The sequence below is a fragment of the Anabrus simplex genome, chromosome 2 (genome assembly GCF_040414725.1).
Source record: "Anabrus simplex isolate iqAnaSimp1 chromosome 2, ASM4041472v1, whole genome shotgun sequence".
NCBI classification, from domain to species: domain Eukaryota; kingdom Metazoa; phylum Arthropoda; class Insecta; order Orthoptera; family Tettigoniidae; genus Anabrus; species Anabrus simplex.
In genome coordinates, this window is record NC_090266.1 from 429,149,501 (window position 1) to 429,167,560 (window position 18,060).

The 18,060-nt window shown below is 38.7% G+C and overlaps 1 protein-coding gene across 1 annotated transcript in view; it reads right to left on the minus strand.

Moving 5' to 3' along the window:
- Positions 1-18,060, minus strand: part of sli (slit guidance ligand) — a 1,279,943-nt gene that overhangs the window by 304,455 nt on the left and 957,428 nt on the right. Inside the window, exons 10-11 of the mRNA XM_067140837.2 lie at positions 14,658-14,729; positions 14,477-14,548 (exon numbers count right to left, since the gene is read on the minus strand). Coding sequence (XP_066996938.1) covers positions 14,477-14,548; positions 14,658-14,729 — 144 coding nt within the window. The remainder of the gene's footprint in view (positions 1-14,476; positions 14,549-14,657; positions 14,730-18,060) is intronic.

The window sequence follows — 18,060 nt, forward strand, 5'->3', positions numbered from 1 at the left end:
TCTCACCTTCTTTATGAGTATAATTATCCACCCGATGCGATTGCACAATCATTTGACAAAAAGGAACTTCACCAGCACAGTCCTCTTCCTCACTAGGACTGTATTTGCTCTCTTTCCCGTCTACTCCATATCCAGGGTCCTTAGTAAGTTTACCATTGTCAGAGCTATCTTCATGGACGGGCCCTTCACGTTTATCTTCAGCTTCAGCTACCACCTAAAAAGGTAGCGGGCCTCAAAATATAGGGAAGCTACCAAATTGACGGTATTAAAATTAAAAATCACAATTTTTATTTAATATTAGTAACTGAAATGTGCGTTTCAGTCTAAAGGAAATTTGTTAACATTTCATGAAAACTAATATCAATCTTCTGACCAAAATGAACATTGAAAATGTGCACCTTGGATTCCTCATTCGTTAGCAACATATTGAGTTCACCGGTAACGGTGACATAATATGTAAGGTTACGCTCTTGACACCCAGTTCATTTTCGACTTCATTCGCAGTTTCATTTACTAAGTAAAGAAGCAAGTAACACTATTAGGCCTATGGAAAATCTGATGAATTCAGCTGGATACAGACGACGTACCATACTATCATTAGCAGGGACGTACCATTGGAAGCAATTCAATTGGGCCAGATCAGCATATTCTAAAAATCGTCGGTAACGTCAGTAGTACGAACTGCTTCACCAGATGCGTTAGGCTCTACGAACGTTTCGACGATATTAGCACCGACGGATGGCAGAAAAGTGATCTGAATATGATCGATCGATATGAAGTTTCTAAACCGTTATTATCTTATGCCAACAACTATGTCACATACACATTATATAACATTTCTCGATGCGAATCTTGTTCCTAGAATGAATTCTATAGTTTGGCTTTGCTGTGTAAACAACAACAGTACTAGTACGTAAAGTGTACGGCAGATGTCGCACAACGATGCTTAAGCGATTCATAATTTGTGTTTCAAAGATTGCCAGTACGAATCTCGAAGATTGCCGAGGTCGACCGATTCAGCACTAGGGTGTAAATGCACCAAGATAAAGTGTGCCGATAATACTTTTGCAAGTCCTATGGTGTAGTTCTACCTCTTGACAGGACGATCAGATTTCGTTTCCAGGCCAGTCCAAGGATGAGGGCTGGAATATTGGCCACTCTGCATCGCGAAGCCAACTGAGAAGCTGTCTGATAAACGAAGTAGTGAACGTGCTTAAGAAACCCAAGCAATACGGCTGAGGATGTACTCATGCTGGTCACGAAGCACTAACATATCTACCGGCTCTGTGGTTGGGTAGCATACGCCTTGGTAGCTCAATGCCCATAATTGGTTTTAAGAGCCACGGTATATTATTATTATTATTATTATTATTATTATTATTATTATTATTATTATTATTATTATTATTATTATTATTATTATTTACTAAAATATAACTGAAATGAGAAAGTGGTCCAGTTGTACGGTGAGTAAGTCTAAGGTATGCTAGCTTTACAGCCTGGGAGAAAGAAGAGTACCGTAATGCAAGTTAATAAACCGTAAAAGTCCGCTCTTTAATTACAAGCCGGACACATAAGCCTTTTCAACATACGACAAAAAATGCTGTACACTGAAAAAAGACGTGTGCATATCTTAAGTAGGAATGTGCTACGGGAGGTTCTGTGGTCGAACCGGGGCTGTACTGCCGTCACTTTCAACAGGAAACAATATTAGTTTAACAGAAACATTACCTTCTTCATTCCCATTGTCCTTTTTGCTAATGGCTTTACGTCGCACCGACACAGATAGGTCTTATGGCGACGATGGGGTAGGAAAGGGCTAGGAATGGGAAGGAAGTGGCCGTGGCTTTAAGTAAGGTACAGCCCCAGCATTTACCTGGTGTGAAAATGGGAAACCACGGGAAACCACCTTCAGGGCTGCCGACAGTGGGATTCGAACCCGCTATCTCCCGGATGCAAGCTCACAGCTGCCCGCCCCTAACCTCACGGCCAACTCGCCCGGTCATTCCCATTGTCCTTGTCGAAGCTTCCACCACTTCATGCATGCCGGGTAACAGCAAAAAATATTAACTACTCCACAAACGTGTCATAGATTAAGTGTTAAATTACCGGTACGAAATAATCATGACCGGATGAGTTGGCCGTGCAGTTAGAGGGGCGCAGCTGAGAGCCTGCATCGGGAGGTAGTGGGTTCGAACCCAACTGTCAGCAGTCCTGAAGACGGTTTTCCGTGGTTTTTCCATTTTCATATCAGACAAATACTGGGGCTGTACCATAATTAAGGCCACGGCCGCTTCCTTTCCACTCCTAGGCCTTTCCTATCCCATCGTCGGCATAATACCTACCTGTGTCGGTGCGACGTAAAGAAAAATTCTAAAATAATAATAATAATAATAATAATAATAATAATAATAATAATAATAATAATAATAATAATGTTATTTTATTTACGTCCCACTAACTACTTTTGCGGTTTTCGTAGACGCCGAGGTGCCGGAATATAGTCCCGGAAGAGTTATTTTACGCCAGTAAATCAACTGACACGAGGCTGATGTATTTGAGCACCTTCAGATATCAGCGGACTAAACCAGGATTGAACCTGACAAGTTGGGATCAGAAGGCCAAAGCCTCAACCGTCAGTGACACTCAGCTCGATAAATAACTGGTGAGATTATGGCTGTTATACCTGTTAACAACCTCTGTGAATTGTGATTGAATTAATATTTAAAGTTAATGGGAATTTTATCTATTTGCCGACTATAAGATTTGCCTATGATCTTGTCATTTTAACTGAGTTTGCAGGGGATATTGACAACTTACCGTGGTAAAGACATACTCTCAGTCAAACAATCTATCTATCTATCAATCAACCAACGATCTGCATATAGGGCTACCACCCAGGTGGCAGTTTCGCTATGAATTGTTTTTCTGAAATGATTGAGTCTTAGAAAAGGAGTACGAGATACAAATAAAGAAATCAAATACAGAAATAATTGAATATTGTCGAATGAAATCAGCTGAAGCAGGATACATTAGATCAGGATGAAAATGAAAAATGAAAACCTACAACCTGTTTTCCAGTCATTGACCGGGTCAGTGATGTAATGAATTAATCATATATAGGCTATTATTACGATGGGGTCGCCACTCCCAAAGTGATACATTAATGAATGATATATGCTACGAAATGAGAATGGAGAGTGTTGCTGGAATGAAAGATGACAGGGAAAACCGGAGTACCCGGAGAAAAACCTGTCCCACCTCCACTTTGTCCAGCACAAATCTCACATGGAATGACCGGGATTTGAACCACGGTATCCAGCGGTGAGAGGCCGACGCGCTGCCGTCTGAGCCACGGAGGCTCCTTAGATCAGGATATGAAGTCATAATGAAAGTTGATGAATATTGTTATTTGGTTTGTAGAATGACTAGTGATGGCATGGTAAGGAGGGTATGAAATGCAGGCTCGTCCAGGAAAGGAAGGCAAAGAAGAAGGAAATTGGCTTATCTCCCGTGAGAAAGACATTTTATGAAGACGTTTATGTATATCGTCATACTCTACGAATATCGTGCAATCCCCTCCCTTCGAATATGCAAATGTAGTGTTGACAATGATTCGAAATCCTTGCCAACTGGTTTCGACAATCAAAACCGATCATAAGGAAATGTATAATTCTATGTTGTCAGCTCGGTGGTACGTACTGATACCAAACCTGCCTAACCGCTAGCTAACGAGAGTGACCTGTTGACTTGACAAGTGTAGGTTGGCCTAAGCGTTCGTACTGCTAAAATCCTGGCGGGCAGATAAGCTTCAAGAAAATGGGCAAGTGATTTAGGCCCAAGACATTACCTGTCTCCTGGATCGGAAGATTTTTATATTTTTAATGAGCAAGTGGCTTCGTGGTTTGGGTCACGTAGCTATCAACTTGCATTCGGGAGATAGTGGGTTCGAACCCCACTATCGGCAGCCCTGAAGAATGTATTCCGTGTTTTTCCATGTTCACACCAGGCAAATTCCGGGGCTGTACCTTAATTAAGGCCACGGTTGCTTCCTTCTCACTCCTAGCCCTTTTCTATCGCAGCCTCGCCATAAGACCTATCTGTGTCGGTACGACGTAAAGCAAACTGTAAGCAGAAAATATCGTTTTAATCTTATGCCCAAGACGCTACTTTTTTCGGTATAATAAAGTTTTGTTTTTCTTTTGAAATGGGTGTTTGAATTTCGAAGGGGGCCAATGAAATAGGGCTAAAATAGGATGCCTGTGGAAATGTTTTTGTAGTACCTCTGCCTAATCTGCGATATTTTATTGTGGGGATGTTTCGAGGGTACTTCCCTCGAAATCATCATCTTATTTTTTTCGTCATCTTCGACAAATTCATTTACATGTGGTTAACTTGTTCTTTAATATGTTTCCCTGTCATTCTGTAGTATGGGTGGAATCAGTTCTTGTAGTATTGGGCAGTAACACCCTGTTTGGATTTTTAATACAGTGAAATTGTTACGGGATTTCTTTTTGTTTTACCCCTCAAATCCCCTTCATTTTGACTGATAGCGACATTTGGTTAAACTACCATATGTTGTTATTTTCTCAATTAGTTTGTAAGAGCTATCTGTGACGGTGCGACGTAAAGCAGATAATGATAGGAAAGTCCCAGTATTTGTTTATGTAACTTATATAATTGTTGATATTGTCTGTGTATTTTTCCTGATATACTTTCAGGCCCATTTGAAATTTATTCAATTTATTGCTCAAATTTCGTTAGTTGATTGGTCGCCTGGTAGTGTGAAAATAGCTCTCGCGTCATCGTGTGAGCTCTATAAGATTTTTTTCTTCCCTCCTCCTTGACAATCATCAATTTAGTTTGAAATTAGTCGCTATTTTATTTAGGATCTTCCGTCCTCAAGGTAGGCTTTGTTTCTCCACCTGACAGTTGCTCTAATATTGTGCAAATTAAATTATCTAACTTGTTTCAGACTGTGTTCACGAAACAATTATATTATTTTGAAATTTATGTTCGCCCTTTTGTGGCAGTATTCTTTCTAACCGTTCCTACGCTTACGAATATGCATTTATTTGTGTGAGTGTATGCCTTTTTTTTTTACCGAAATGTTGAAAATTCCTATTTGAACAATTTTCTGATATTTAATTGTATCCCAGTGCTGAACTCATCTAGCTTTATTTTGTGAAATGGAGTATATATTGTTTGTCTCTTGATTACTAAATACCTCGCTCAGACAGAGGACTGAAACGTTTTTCTCCTACAGTATGGAAATGAAACACGGGCAGTATATGTTGCAGGAGAAAAGAGCTTTCCTTTTGCTAGCGGTTTAACGTCACGCTAACACATGGAAGATTTTCGGCGACGCAATGACTGGAAAATACTAGGATTGGGAAGGTAGCGGCCGAGGTCTTGATTAAGGTACAATACCAACATTTTCCCGGTGTGAAAATCGCAAACCACGGAAAACCATCTGTAGGGCTGCAAGTCGTCGGATTCGAACCCACCAACTCCCAAATGCAATCTCACACCTACGCGAAGCGAAAAACTTAGCTAACACGCTCGTTGTGATGGAGAAAATAATCCTTTGAAATATATTGCCACCGAAGAATTTTCAAGGTTACATGGCTAGACTGGATGAGGAATGAAGAGATCTTGAAGTTGGTGAAAAGTGAACAGTTTGGCGAATCTTGCCCAGGAGCAGAGATAAATAGATTGATAGAATACATCATGACACACCCAGTGCCCATCCAGTTGGTTTCCTTGAGAAGTGCATAAGGTAGGAGTATTATAGGGACGTCAAGACATGAATGTGATATCTGGGGTGGAAATAAGTCCGTTCGAATTATAATCCACGCAGCAGGAATATTCAGCCTGCCGAGGACGCAAAGCGCTCTACGGCAGTGATAGAGGAGTTGCCGCATCACTCATTCAAGTAGGCAGCAATGAATGACAGCTTTTAAGCGCGTACCTGACCGTGGGTGACCACGTTGTTACCATCTGCTGCGGTTTGTGTACACTAGTGTTTATTTGCACGGAAAATTTATATGAGCATTTCAGACACCTTATGCTCTTTTATTTTAGCAATGGCAAAAGCACTTCACAATCTCGGAGGAAGTTTTGTGCTATTTACGGTGAAGATGGGGTAACCGATCGGAAATTCCAGAAATGGTTTTCTAGGTTTCCATATGGAATTCGTCCCTTAAAGGACAAACCTCGTATCGGAAGATCCATTGTTACAGACGAAGAAATACTCAAGGATGTGGTTGAAAGTAACCCAAGGTTGACAGAGGGAGAAATAGCTCAGGTGCTGAAGATATCGTCGGTAATGTGAGGAAACACCCAAAGATACTTGGTTACATACTTCGGTTCGATGTTTGGGTGCCACATGAACTCAGGGAACGGAATTTGGTACAGCACGTGCTCATTTGTGACTCCTTACTTTGGCGCAATGAACATGATTCATTTCTGAAATGTCTGGTGATGGTTGATGAGCAATGGATCATTTATGGCAACATTGTGAGGAAAAAGTCATGATGAAGAAAAGGTAAAGCTCCAATCACAGTTGCTAAACCAGGTCTCCATTCTATAAAAGTACTGCTTTGCATTCGATGGGATTTAAAAAGCATTCTCTACTACGAACTGTTTCCTAATGCTCAGCCCATCAATTCAGTGAGATCTTGTTGTCAGATGGACCATCTGAAAGAAGCCATTGAAGAGAAATAACAAACAGTGAAGTGGTGTCCCATCATGAAAACGCGAGACAATAAGTGTCTATTGCAACTCGTCAGAATTTGCTGTTTTTCTGGCTGGGAAGTGTTATCTTACCCTCCGTAATATACTGATATCACTCCATCAGACTATTATCTATTTCTATCCCTGCAGAATTTTTTGAATGGAAAACGCCTTGTTTTGTTGGAGGACTGCGGAGGTAATCATCGAGTAGTTCACCTAAAAAAAACTTGCGATCGTTTGGGAAACTGGTACCTTTAAGCTACCCGGGAAATGGCAAAAAAGTCAAGGTCGATAAAGGAGATTACTGTACAAAATAAAACATCTGCGATGAAATAATGCAGATTTAGAGAATGCAAGCGATAGGATAGGACATTCGGGTATTCAGTCGAATTATATTAGTACTGGTTAGCAGATAATAGGGCAAGTTCCTTTTCGCCATTTGTCCCTACGGTAGGGTGACCAAACGTCCCGGAAAACTGGAATTGTGCCGGTTTTCATCATAATATACGGTGTCCAGAATTTTTTTTCGGAACGCTCAAAAGTCCCGAAATTCAGTTTTTAAATATATTTTGTGAAATTCTATAAGTTTTAAATATTTCTCTCGATTAAATGGAATACGACACGATAAATTAATACATTTTAGCTTATTTTCCCTAACCTCCATAGTCCCCCAGTAATCACAGTATCAATATTGATACAGTGGAACAATAATTTATTTTGGGTGGTGCTGTGGCTGGAGCGCAGTTGTATTGTTGTAAAAGTTCCAGGCACTGCACTTGAGAAGAGTTTTACAAACTGTCCGATTATGGCGTCTCTTGCCACTTTCATTGTCAGAATAGTGTAGTTGTTGATGTTATGTCAGACAAGCTGTTCCGGTGGCTTCTCGTAATAGTCGTATTGTTGCCATTGAGTTGTAAAAAGCAATGTCGAAACGTGCCTGCAAATTCAGTGACAGTTATTGTAAGGAGTGGAATTTTATCTAGAAAGGTTGATTTGGTTACGAAGCAGGGTGTTCGGTATATAGCTGTTTTATTAGTATCAGTCATGATGGGCGTTCTCACATTGTTGATCACATCAAGTCAAAGAAACACATTAGCAGATATAATGCACCGAGCTGTAGTAAACCTCTACAAAAAAATATATTGTAAAACCTCAGTTAAGTGAAGCAGCCGAGCTTACCACACGGTAAAACATCACCAAACCCATGTTTGATGATTCTTCCATTGCAAATATATCTAGTTCGGCCAGAACTAAAGTATCATCCTTAGTATTGCTCCCCAGAATTTAAAGGAAAGCCTTGAGAACATCAAAAAATATTCTTTCTACGGGAAATCCACGGAGTCCAGCAATCATTAAGCTGCTAAACTATTTCCGTTTCTTGTCAGTTTTTCAATGTTAATGAAAGAACACAATTCAAACTTTTGGAAGTAAGTTGCCTACCTAATGAAATATGTACGAAATTTCCAAATTTTGTACGAATACTATTGAAATCTTCGATCTCGGAAAAAAGCAAATGTGTGGCATTTTGTGGAGACAATACGAACACCAATTTTGGTGGTTTAAAAAGACACGGCTAATGTAACGTATTTATCAAATTAGAGGTAGCATTGCATGAAACCATTGAAGGGATAGACTGCCCTGAACATGTTTTACCCAATTGCGTGCAGACATCTGTCGATAGTTTGATCTGTGATGTTAAAATTATCATTGTGAAGGTATTCTCGAACTTTTCTATACACACAGTTAGAACATAGAGGCTTAAGGAGTTTTGCGATAATGTAGGGAATGAATATATCATCACTATTTCCAACAGTGGAACAACTCATCAGGCTGTTTGAACCTTAAATAACTTCTTAGTAATTTGCAGCATGGTGTAAAGGAAAAAGAAAAAAGCAGGAAATGTGAAATAGAGGTAAAGGATGTCCTGAAACTGTTACTAAGAGAAAATAGCAACAGTTCATTTCTTTTAATGTTGAATCTGTCATCTGTCCTTAAAAGAGCAGAAGTGACACAATTAGCAGAAAATAAGAAGTTGACAAATTTTATGACACTTGCATACAATATCTGAAAAAGTGGAGCACCTCATATTTACCATTGCTGTCGATGTTTGTTTGGATGCTATTAAAGAGTGCCAAAATAAGAAAGTGTTGAAGAGACAGTTTCTTATTTGAAGGAGAAAAAACTGAAATCGGTGACTCCATTTTCTTTGATCAATTTGGGATATTGATAATTTTCGTTGAAGAAAATCTTCACAAGTGGAATGACGAAAATGAAGCACCATTGCAGTGTCAGGAGAAGTGGGTGAGTTATTTTAAAACCTGTGACCATTTTCAGCACTACTCTGAGATGGTAATAATTGCAAGGTATTTGTTTGCAATACCAGCCCATAATGCCAATGTAGAAAGAACATTTTCGTTAATGAATATACAGTGGCATGATTAGAGGAACAGAATGTAGATGGACTCTCTTGAAGCAATCCTGCAGGTCCAGTACAACTACAAAATCTACTGTGTATAATTTTATCACTACGTCTCAAAGAAGAAAGACATGATGAAGGAGGTTGGAAACAGTGAAAAAGACTTTTTTCTTTAAGGATTATCAACCCCATCTACAAGCGCTCTGTAATATTTAAAGCTTATCTTAATTTTACTTTATTAGAAATTCCATGGCTATAATAATTTGAAAAACTTAATAAATTTGTTTTAATTCTGTATATTAAATATAATTAATTAAACATATAATGTAGAAATAAATGAGAGTAAATATGTGTTTATCCTTTTTACTAATAGTAAATAGCTTATCATCGGGTTAATGAAATGTATTAACAAAACATTAATATTACAAATTTTAAAAATTAAAAACTGGGTTCATTTGGGGTGTGATTTGGTTACCCTACCCTATGGTAAGTGCTAGGACTTGAACAGGATGTTCAAGGATGTTCGAGTTATTTACCCTCGGTATCCTTCTCTGTTTCTTTTACTCCAGCTTGGTGCTTTCCGAATGTAAGCTTCATTAACATTTTGGACATTACCTTTCCTTTCTCCTAGTCGCAGTGCAATTTGGGCTTATCCCCTGATTCAGTTCGGAACTTCTGTATCGTTGGGCATTTTCCTTATGTAATTCTATTGAAACTGTCGTGATTTTCGGAATCCTTGCCCTTTTCGTATTTTTGGCCTTCTCTAAAACTATTCCTTCTTTATGCTTAATTATTCTGGCACACTATTATCTAGGTTCAACTTAGCTCTTGAATTTTGAGGGAGGAAATCTCAATTACGGATCAATTGTTGGGACTTAACTCATTTTCTTTTTGTTTTATAATGGTTTAACGTCGCACTAACACATCGAAGGTTTTCGGAGACGCAGGGATGGGAAAGGCTAGGACTGGAAAGGTAGCGGCCGTGGCCTTAGGAACTTAAATCGCAGTTCTCCGCAACGAAATTGAGAGTTCACTACTCGAACTGCCTTTGCGGTATGCAAACGTACAATCCAATGTGTTAAATAGAGCTCTGAAAACCGCTCTATGCGCATGTTTCACCCTTATTGTGTCTGTATTGCTCTCAGATCACTAGTTTTATATTATTATTTAATTATTGTAATGCAGGTCCTGAATATTCTAACAAGAAACATGTTATTAGATAAAGAGTTTATTTTGTTATATATATATCTTATCTCATGTCCGACTCGTTGGATGAACGGTCAGCGTACTGACCTTCGGTTCAGAGGGTTCCGGGTTCGATTCCCGGCCAGGTCGGGGATTTTAACCTTAATTGGTTAATTCCAAAGGCACGGGGGCTGGGTGTATGTCTTGTCTTCATCATCATTTCATCCTCATCACGACGCGCAGGTCACCTACGGGAGTCAAATAGAAAGACCTGCACCTGGCGAGCCGAACCCGTCCTGGAATATCCCAGCACTAAAAGCCATACGACATTTCATTTTTTCATCTTATCTTATTTAAACATTTAAATTTTGTTCATTGTTTTCATACTATCTGTACATCGGTCTGTTTTCAGACCAACATTGCTTTACGGGAGCGAAAGCTGGGTGGACTCAAGGATATCTTATTCATAAGTTAGAAGTAACACGCATGAAAGTAGCGAGAATGATTGCTGGTACAAACAGGTGGGAACAATGGCAGGAGGATACTCGGAATGATGAGATAAAGGCTCATTTAGGAATGAACTCGATGGATGAAGCTGTACGAATAAACCGGCTTCGGTGGTGGGGTCATGTGAGGCGAATGGAGGAGTATAGTTTACCTAGGAGAATAATGGACTCTGTTATGGAGGGTAAGAGAAGTAGAGGTAGACCAAGACGATGATGGTTATACTCAGTTTCTAACGATTTAAAGATAAGAGGTATAGAACCAAATGAGGCCACAACACTAGTTGCAAATCGAGGATTGTGGCGACGTATAGTAAATTCACAGAGGCTTGCAGACTGAATGCTGAAAGGCATAAGAGTCTATACTGATAATATATGTACGTATGTATGTATGTATGTATGTATGTATGTATGTATGTATGTATGTATGTATGTATGTATGTATGTATGTATGTATGTATGTATGTATGTATGTATGTAATTGTTTTCAGTAAAAAATGTTACATTTTGACAAACACCTTTTTCACTTTAAATAGTTTTCTTCTTCTCTCTACTATCTCGGCCAGCCCCAAGGCCGTGCCGCTCAACTAATCCCACTTCCCTTGTCACATTTAGAATTGCCTTATTTCAGGATATCTTGAAAGTCTTCCTACGATTTTCTTTTGAAATCAGTTATAGTATTTTGACGCTGTTTCTTCTTTTTCAAGTGACGATACTCCTAGGATATTTTGCTTGGCATTAGTTATAATATATATTCCTTCAAACAATTATATGCTGCCTTGGAACAGCTTATTCCAGATGGTTGTACTTTATACACTATTCAATGCACACAGTTGTTCCAGGACATATTTGTTGATTCAAATAATATATCATCGTGTCACATATGTTCAAATTCCATATCCTGGATGTCCTCACCCTATATTTTTGTTAACTTCTTCCTATTAAATTCATACACTTGTAATGTCCTTACCTTGATGCTTTCCAAGCTTTATCTAACGATTAGCTTCGCTCGCGTGGATTTCGTAATTTGATCAATGTAATCGTTCCTCGGCATTGTACTAAGACATTATCTGAAAATTCCTAAAGTATAAAATCTCACCCAAAAGTTGAGTTTCATTTACCCCAGAAATTCTCTGTAAACCATGTTTGTGGTTTTACCTTTTGGAGCTAAGACGACCATGCGACATAGAAGTGTACGTGTGAGGAACAGTCTTCTCTCAAGTCGAAAAAATAAATACATGTTTCTTTATTTTAAAGGAGATTCCAAATACCTATTCCCACATCTGCAACATCTTCAGTTTTTGAGATATACATAAGTATCCCCATAAAAAGAATTCAACCCCTTGATCAGTCCTTCCCCACCCCCAACCCCATCTAAGCGTATTTTCCGAAAACAAAAATTACATGTTCCTTTATTTTTAAAGGAGATTCCAAATACCAATTTTTACGTCTGTAACATCTTCAGTTTTTAAGATATAAGTATCCTCATAAAAATAATTCAACTATTTTTCACTTCTTTACAACCCCCGTTAAGTGCCTTCTCCGAAAACAAAAAGGTATATGTTCCTATGTTTTTACAGGACTTTCCAAATACCAAGTTTCTTGTCGTTAACATGTTAAGGTTATAATATACCGGTACTCATTTTAAAAATTCACCCGCTTTTTCAATTCCTTTCAGCCCCTTTTTAATGGATTTTCCGAAAACAAAAAAATACGTGTTTCATAACTTTTAAAGAAGATTCCATTTACCAGTTTTCATGTCTGTACGTCTGCAACACGTTCAGTGTTTGAGATAAATGTATACTCATAAAAATAATTCAACTTCTTCTTCTCCACTTCTTTCCACTCCTCTCAGGCCGTAAGTGGACTTACAAAAACATACGTGTGTCTTTATTGGGAAGGAAATTCAAAATATCAACTTTCTCGTCTGTAACAGCTTCACTTTTTAAGATAAAATATTCTAATAAACATATTTCAAATCCTTATATACTTATTTTCAACCCCACACACTTTACGTCGAGTTTCTGAAAAAGCAAATGCGTGTTTCTTCATTTTTAAAGGAGATTCCAAACGCCAATTTACACGTCTGTAACCTTCAGTTTTGACATATAAATTTCTCCAGAAAAAGAATTCAATTTTTTCCCCATCCTGTCACACTTCCCACTCAAGTGAATTTTCCAAAAACAAACGGTGCCCGATTCCTTAAAAGAGTTTCCAAATACGAATTATCACGACTGTAACATCTTCAGTTTTTTAGATATATGTATCCTCGTAAAAGGAATTAATCTCGGTTTTCGTCCCTCCCCCCTACCAAGTTGATCACCCCCCCCCCCCCCCAAATGCGTGACTCTTTATTTTTACAGGAAATTCCAAACACCAGTTTTTATATCTGTAATATGTTACCTCTCTGAGATAATTTGCAGATAAAGTCTTTTTTAAAATTCACCCAGTTTGTCACTCTTGTTCACCCCCTATTCACCGGATTATCCAAATACACAAAAATACGTGTTCCTTTATTTTCAAAGGAAATTCCAAATACCAATTTTAATGTCTGTAACATCTTCAGTTTTTGAGGTAGAAATCTCTTCATAAATGGTGTTCATCCCCTTTTTTTCCCCATTTTTCACTCCCGTTAAGGGGATTTTACGAAAACAAAAAATACGTGTTTCATAATTTTTAAAGGAGATTCCAAATACCAATTTTTACGTTTGTAAACTTTTAATTTTTTGAGATACAGATATCTTCATTTTTAAAATTCACCTCCCTTTTCACCCCTTACCGCCGGAGTATCCGAAAATCCACCCTTAGTGAGCACCTACACCCTAATATAAATGTCTCCCCAAAACTTTATTTCTTCATGTTCAGTGGTTTTGGCTCGGCGGTCGGTCGGTCGGTCGGTCGGTCGGTCAGTCAGTCAGTCAGTCACGACTGTTCTTTTATATATGTAGATATGGATGGCTACGCGGTTCACGGCACGTAGCTGTCAGTTCGTTTTGAACATGGCCGCTACCTTTCCAATCCTAGTCCTTTCCCATTCTTGCGCCACCGAACACAATTGTTGTGTTAGTGCAACATTAAAACACTCAAAAATGGTCTACTTACATAGAGATATTGCTTTCTACAATATATGCTTGGTCAAGCTATGCACACTTTGCTACAGATCCAATAAAAGTCAACATCATAAAAGATATAAAAAATCCTACGCATTCTTTACAAATTTCTTGAATCCAAAGTGAGTTACCTATCTGCTGTCTACCTGATATACCTTCCTCCCAAATGTAATGGTGAATAGCCATATGTTAAAAGAAAATTTACAAGGTGAATACTACACAAGATGAAAAATCCACTAAAATTTCAGATTTTATTATCAGCAGTATCTTCTCATTTACACTATAATTTCTTAAACCGTAATATTTTGCTTGCATTTGAATATTTGATGTCGGCCTCTAGAGATTCTCTACTTCATCCCTATCTCCTTCATACGGATAACACAAAGAGATAAATCCTGTCCTTAATTAGTCTCATAGAAGGAAATACATATATTTATTACTTCTTGTAAGCGTATCCGTGTTTCTTTGGAGTAAAGAAGTCAATGAATGTTTTAAAGTGCCATATTAACCAGTATAATCATACTCACAGTAAATTCAGACTATGAAGGTCTTTAAAGGTGTCTTTCCGGATGCAGGATATTTCATTGGCGTTCAACAATCTGAAAAAAAGGAATTTGCAAATGAGTTCATCGCATTAATTGAAAATTAATGTATTATCCTAATTTTAGGCCGTTTACTATCATTTATGTGAAAGAAAACATTACTTACAGCAACTGCAATGATGTTAACCCATGAAATATGCCGGCTGGTAAATCCTTGATTTTATTGCCGTAGAGAACTCTAAAAAAGACAATCGTTACATGTTAGTCAAAAAATACTGCACACACCACATTATAAAATGTAACTGAAAAAAATTACGATCAATGTACTGGAAACACGTATGAGAAGTATCAATACTATAATACTATACTATAAATACTATAAATTCTATAAATCTTCTGCCTAATTCTACGAACGATAATAATAATAATAATAATAATAATAATAATAATAATAATAATAATAATAATAATAATAATAATAAAGGGTCTTTATTTATGCTTGGCAGGGACTTTCTCGCTCGACCTTGGCCACCAGTGACGGTTCAGTTGCGCGTGCGTATGTAGGGCAGAATAGGGTGCTCATAATCATTAACATGCATTTTACTCACCATGTTTACAGTTTATGCTCAAAAATCATTATCATGCATTATCATGCATTTTACTCACGATTTTTACAGTTTATGCTGAAAATGTTCCCCACGCGCTGCCAAAATAATCGGGATCTCCTAATGAAGTTTTCGGTTACTCTACCAAGTTCTTCAGCACTGATGGATGCAATTGCAACTCTCATATTGTCTTTAAGTTCGTCTAGTGTGTGAGGGTTGTTCACATAAACTACATTTTTTTAACATTCCCCACAAGTAAAAAGCACATGCCGTTAAATCTGGGCTACGAGGGGGCCACAGATTTTTACTTATGATCCTCGTACCTCAAACACGCTTCAGTAAGGAGATAACGACCTTTACGTCTATTTTTATTGTTTACTGAACCTGTAGGTTTGAATCTCTTGGCAAGTTGTTTTATTGTCCGATTGATAGGAATGGGTCTCCCTGGAAATTTCGCTCGAAACTTTTGTTTTGTCCTAGCGCACGATTTTCTTCACTTAATGTAAGTATTGTGCAGACATACACGTTCACGTACCGAATATTTCACATACATTACAGCACTATACACAATCACAATAAAACACTATACAATACGACATACAGTTCGCAGAAGCTTCATTGTACACACTACTATCTCGGAGCTCAGCTCTCAGCAACTGCTGAAGTGCCGAGAACCGCGCGCGCCAGCGGCCGTTAGCGGCCTGTCATTGGCGGCCAAGTTCGAGCGATAAAGTCCCTGCCAAGCATAAATAAGGACCCTGTACTTGTCGATCGAATTAGATCTCAAAGATGGTTGCGTCATACAAACACTGAGCAAATTCATCGTACCGAGCCATACGGCAGAAGAAAATGTGAGTTCACTTTCAATTTCACCTGACTCGCTCATGCATATGTCGTGTGAGTCTATTCTTTAAATACATGGAACCTCTACTTAATAACAATATAATGAATACAACAGAACCAGGATACTATTTTTCCACTATAATAGAACATTTAGTTTCTTGTATACGACACTGGATAAAAGCAAGGAAATACACGTGCAATACACAGTCGTCTATTCCAAAAATGAACGGGAAAATAATAACTGCAGAGTTTTGATCGGTGAGAGTAATAGAACGAAAGATGATAATAACGTTATTTTGCTTTACGTCCCACTAACTACTTTTAAGGTTTTCGGAGATGCCGAGGTGCTGGAATTTAGCCCCATAGGAGTTCTTTTACGTGCCAGTAAATCTACTGACACAAGGCTGACGTATTTGAGCATCTTCAAATATCACCGGACTGAGCCAGGATCGAACCTGCCAAGCTGGAGTCAGAAGGCCAGCGCCTGAACCATCTGAGCCACTCAGCCTGGCTAGAACGAAAGAAAAAGAGGTAAAAAAACGGGACGCACCCTACTTCCAATATAATATACTCGTGTTTTCAAAGATAGCCTAATACCACAGCTTTACACAAAATCACTCCTACAGCCTCTGCGAACATTCACTTCTTCGGCCCCACCAACCAGCTGCAGCTAGCTTGCTTCGTCTCATGTTCATTCCTCATTCCTTGCGGCAGTTAAACTAAGACACCCCACCGAGTGATCACGGCACGGCTTTAAGTATTACGCTCGAGACGTTCTGATTTAAATCGAACACCCTGTACTGATAATTTAACCTTCTTGAGCAGACTATATTTAGTTTTGTTATTTAGAAGCTAGAAGGAGCGTAGCCATCAAGCTCGTGTTTTTACTCTGTGTGTGTCACACAACAGTACCTCTGCGACAATTCGAAGCCGATTCGAGTGTCCAGTAACTCGCATCTCACATGATTTACTACATGTTATCTAAATTTAGATCACGGATTTTATGAAGGAGATCTTATCAAATATGATGCATGATTCCCACCAGAATTTAAAATTTCACTAATACAGAACTTTCTGGTACTGGTATATAGCCCATTTCCAGTTTCCCTCGAATGATTTTGACTTTAATATAGAACTTAAATCTGCTTATCGTACTTATCGATAATTCGCTGATGCGGTAATCGTGAGACTTGATGTTTATCCTAAACCACTTAGAAAAAATTCTTGTCAGGCCGTAGTTGTATATAGTTTGCGCAGGAGATTCGTGCTTTTCAGGCCACCACCCGGCATATAAGGTCAGTCCGCCAGCTATTACGGAAGAATTACAGGCAGCAAATTATTAGTAAATTCTCCTACTTTCTGGAGAGCTGATTCTACCGCTTTACTCACCAAACGTAGTACCGGCACTTGAGAAGACCTGTTGCGTGTGTAGTTAGTTAAGTACTTGACTTCTAAGCTCAAGGTTGTGGGATCCACTTCTTGGAAACTGATACAAAAGGAAGGAGACAAGAATCCTTTGAAACATAGCGCTACCGGTGAATGTTGAAGTTTATATGGGTAGACTGGATCACGAGTGAAGATATTTTGATTTAAGTTACTGAGAAGAGGACGATTTGGTGACTCTTGTCCCGGAGAAGGCTGTACGCGCAATATTATTTTACTGTGTGTTTTAGGACTCACATCTAAGTCAAGAAGTGTTGAATTTTACTTTGCTTGTTTAAGTCTTACTGTATTCGCTGACTCGCGTATTCTCGCAATCATGAATTCTTAGTCCGACTCGTTGGCTGAACGGTCAGCGTACTGGCCTTCGGTTCAGAGGGTCCCGGGTTCGATTCCCGGCCGGGTCGGGGATTTTAACCTTAATTGGTTAATTCTTACGGCACGGGTTCTGGGTGTATGTGTTGTCTTCATCATCATTTCATCCACATCACGACGCGCAGGTCGCCTACGGGAGTCAAATAGAAAGACCTGCACCTGCTGAGCCGAACCCGTCCTGGGATATCCCGGCACTAAAAGCCATACGACATTATTCATTTCATGAATTCTTATATGCCAGATGACTCTGCCGGCTTCAGATTCCTCTGCTATGAGGACAAGAGGCGTATAACTATCAACTACGAA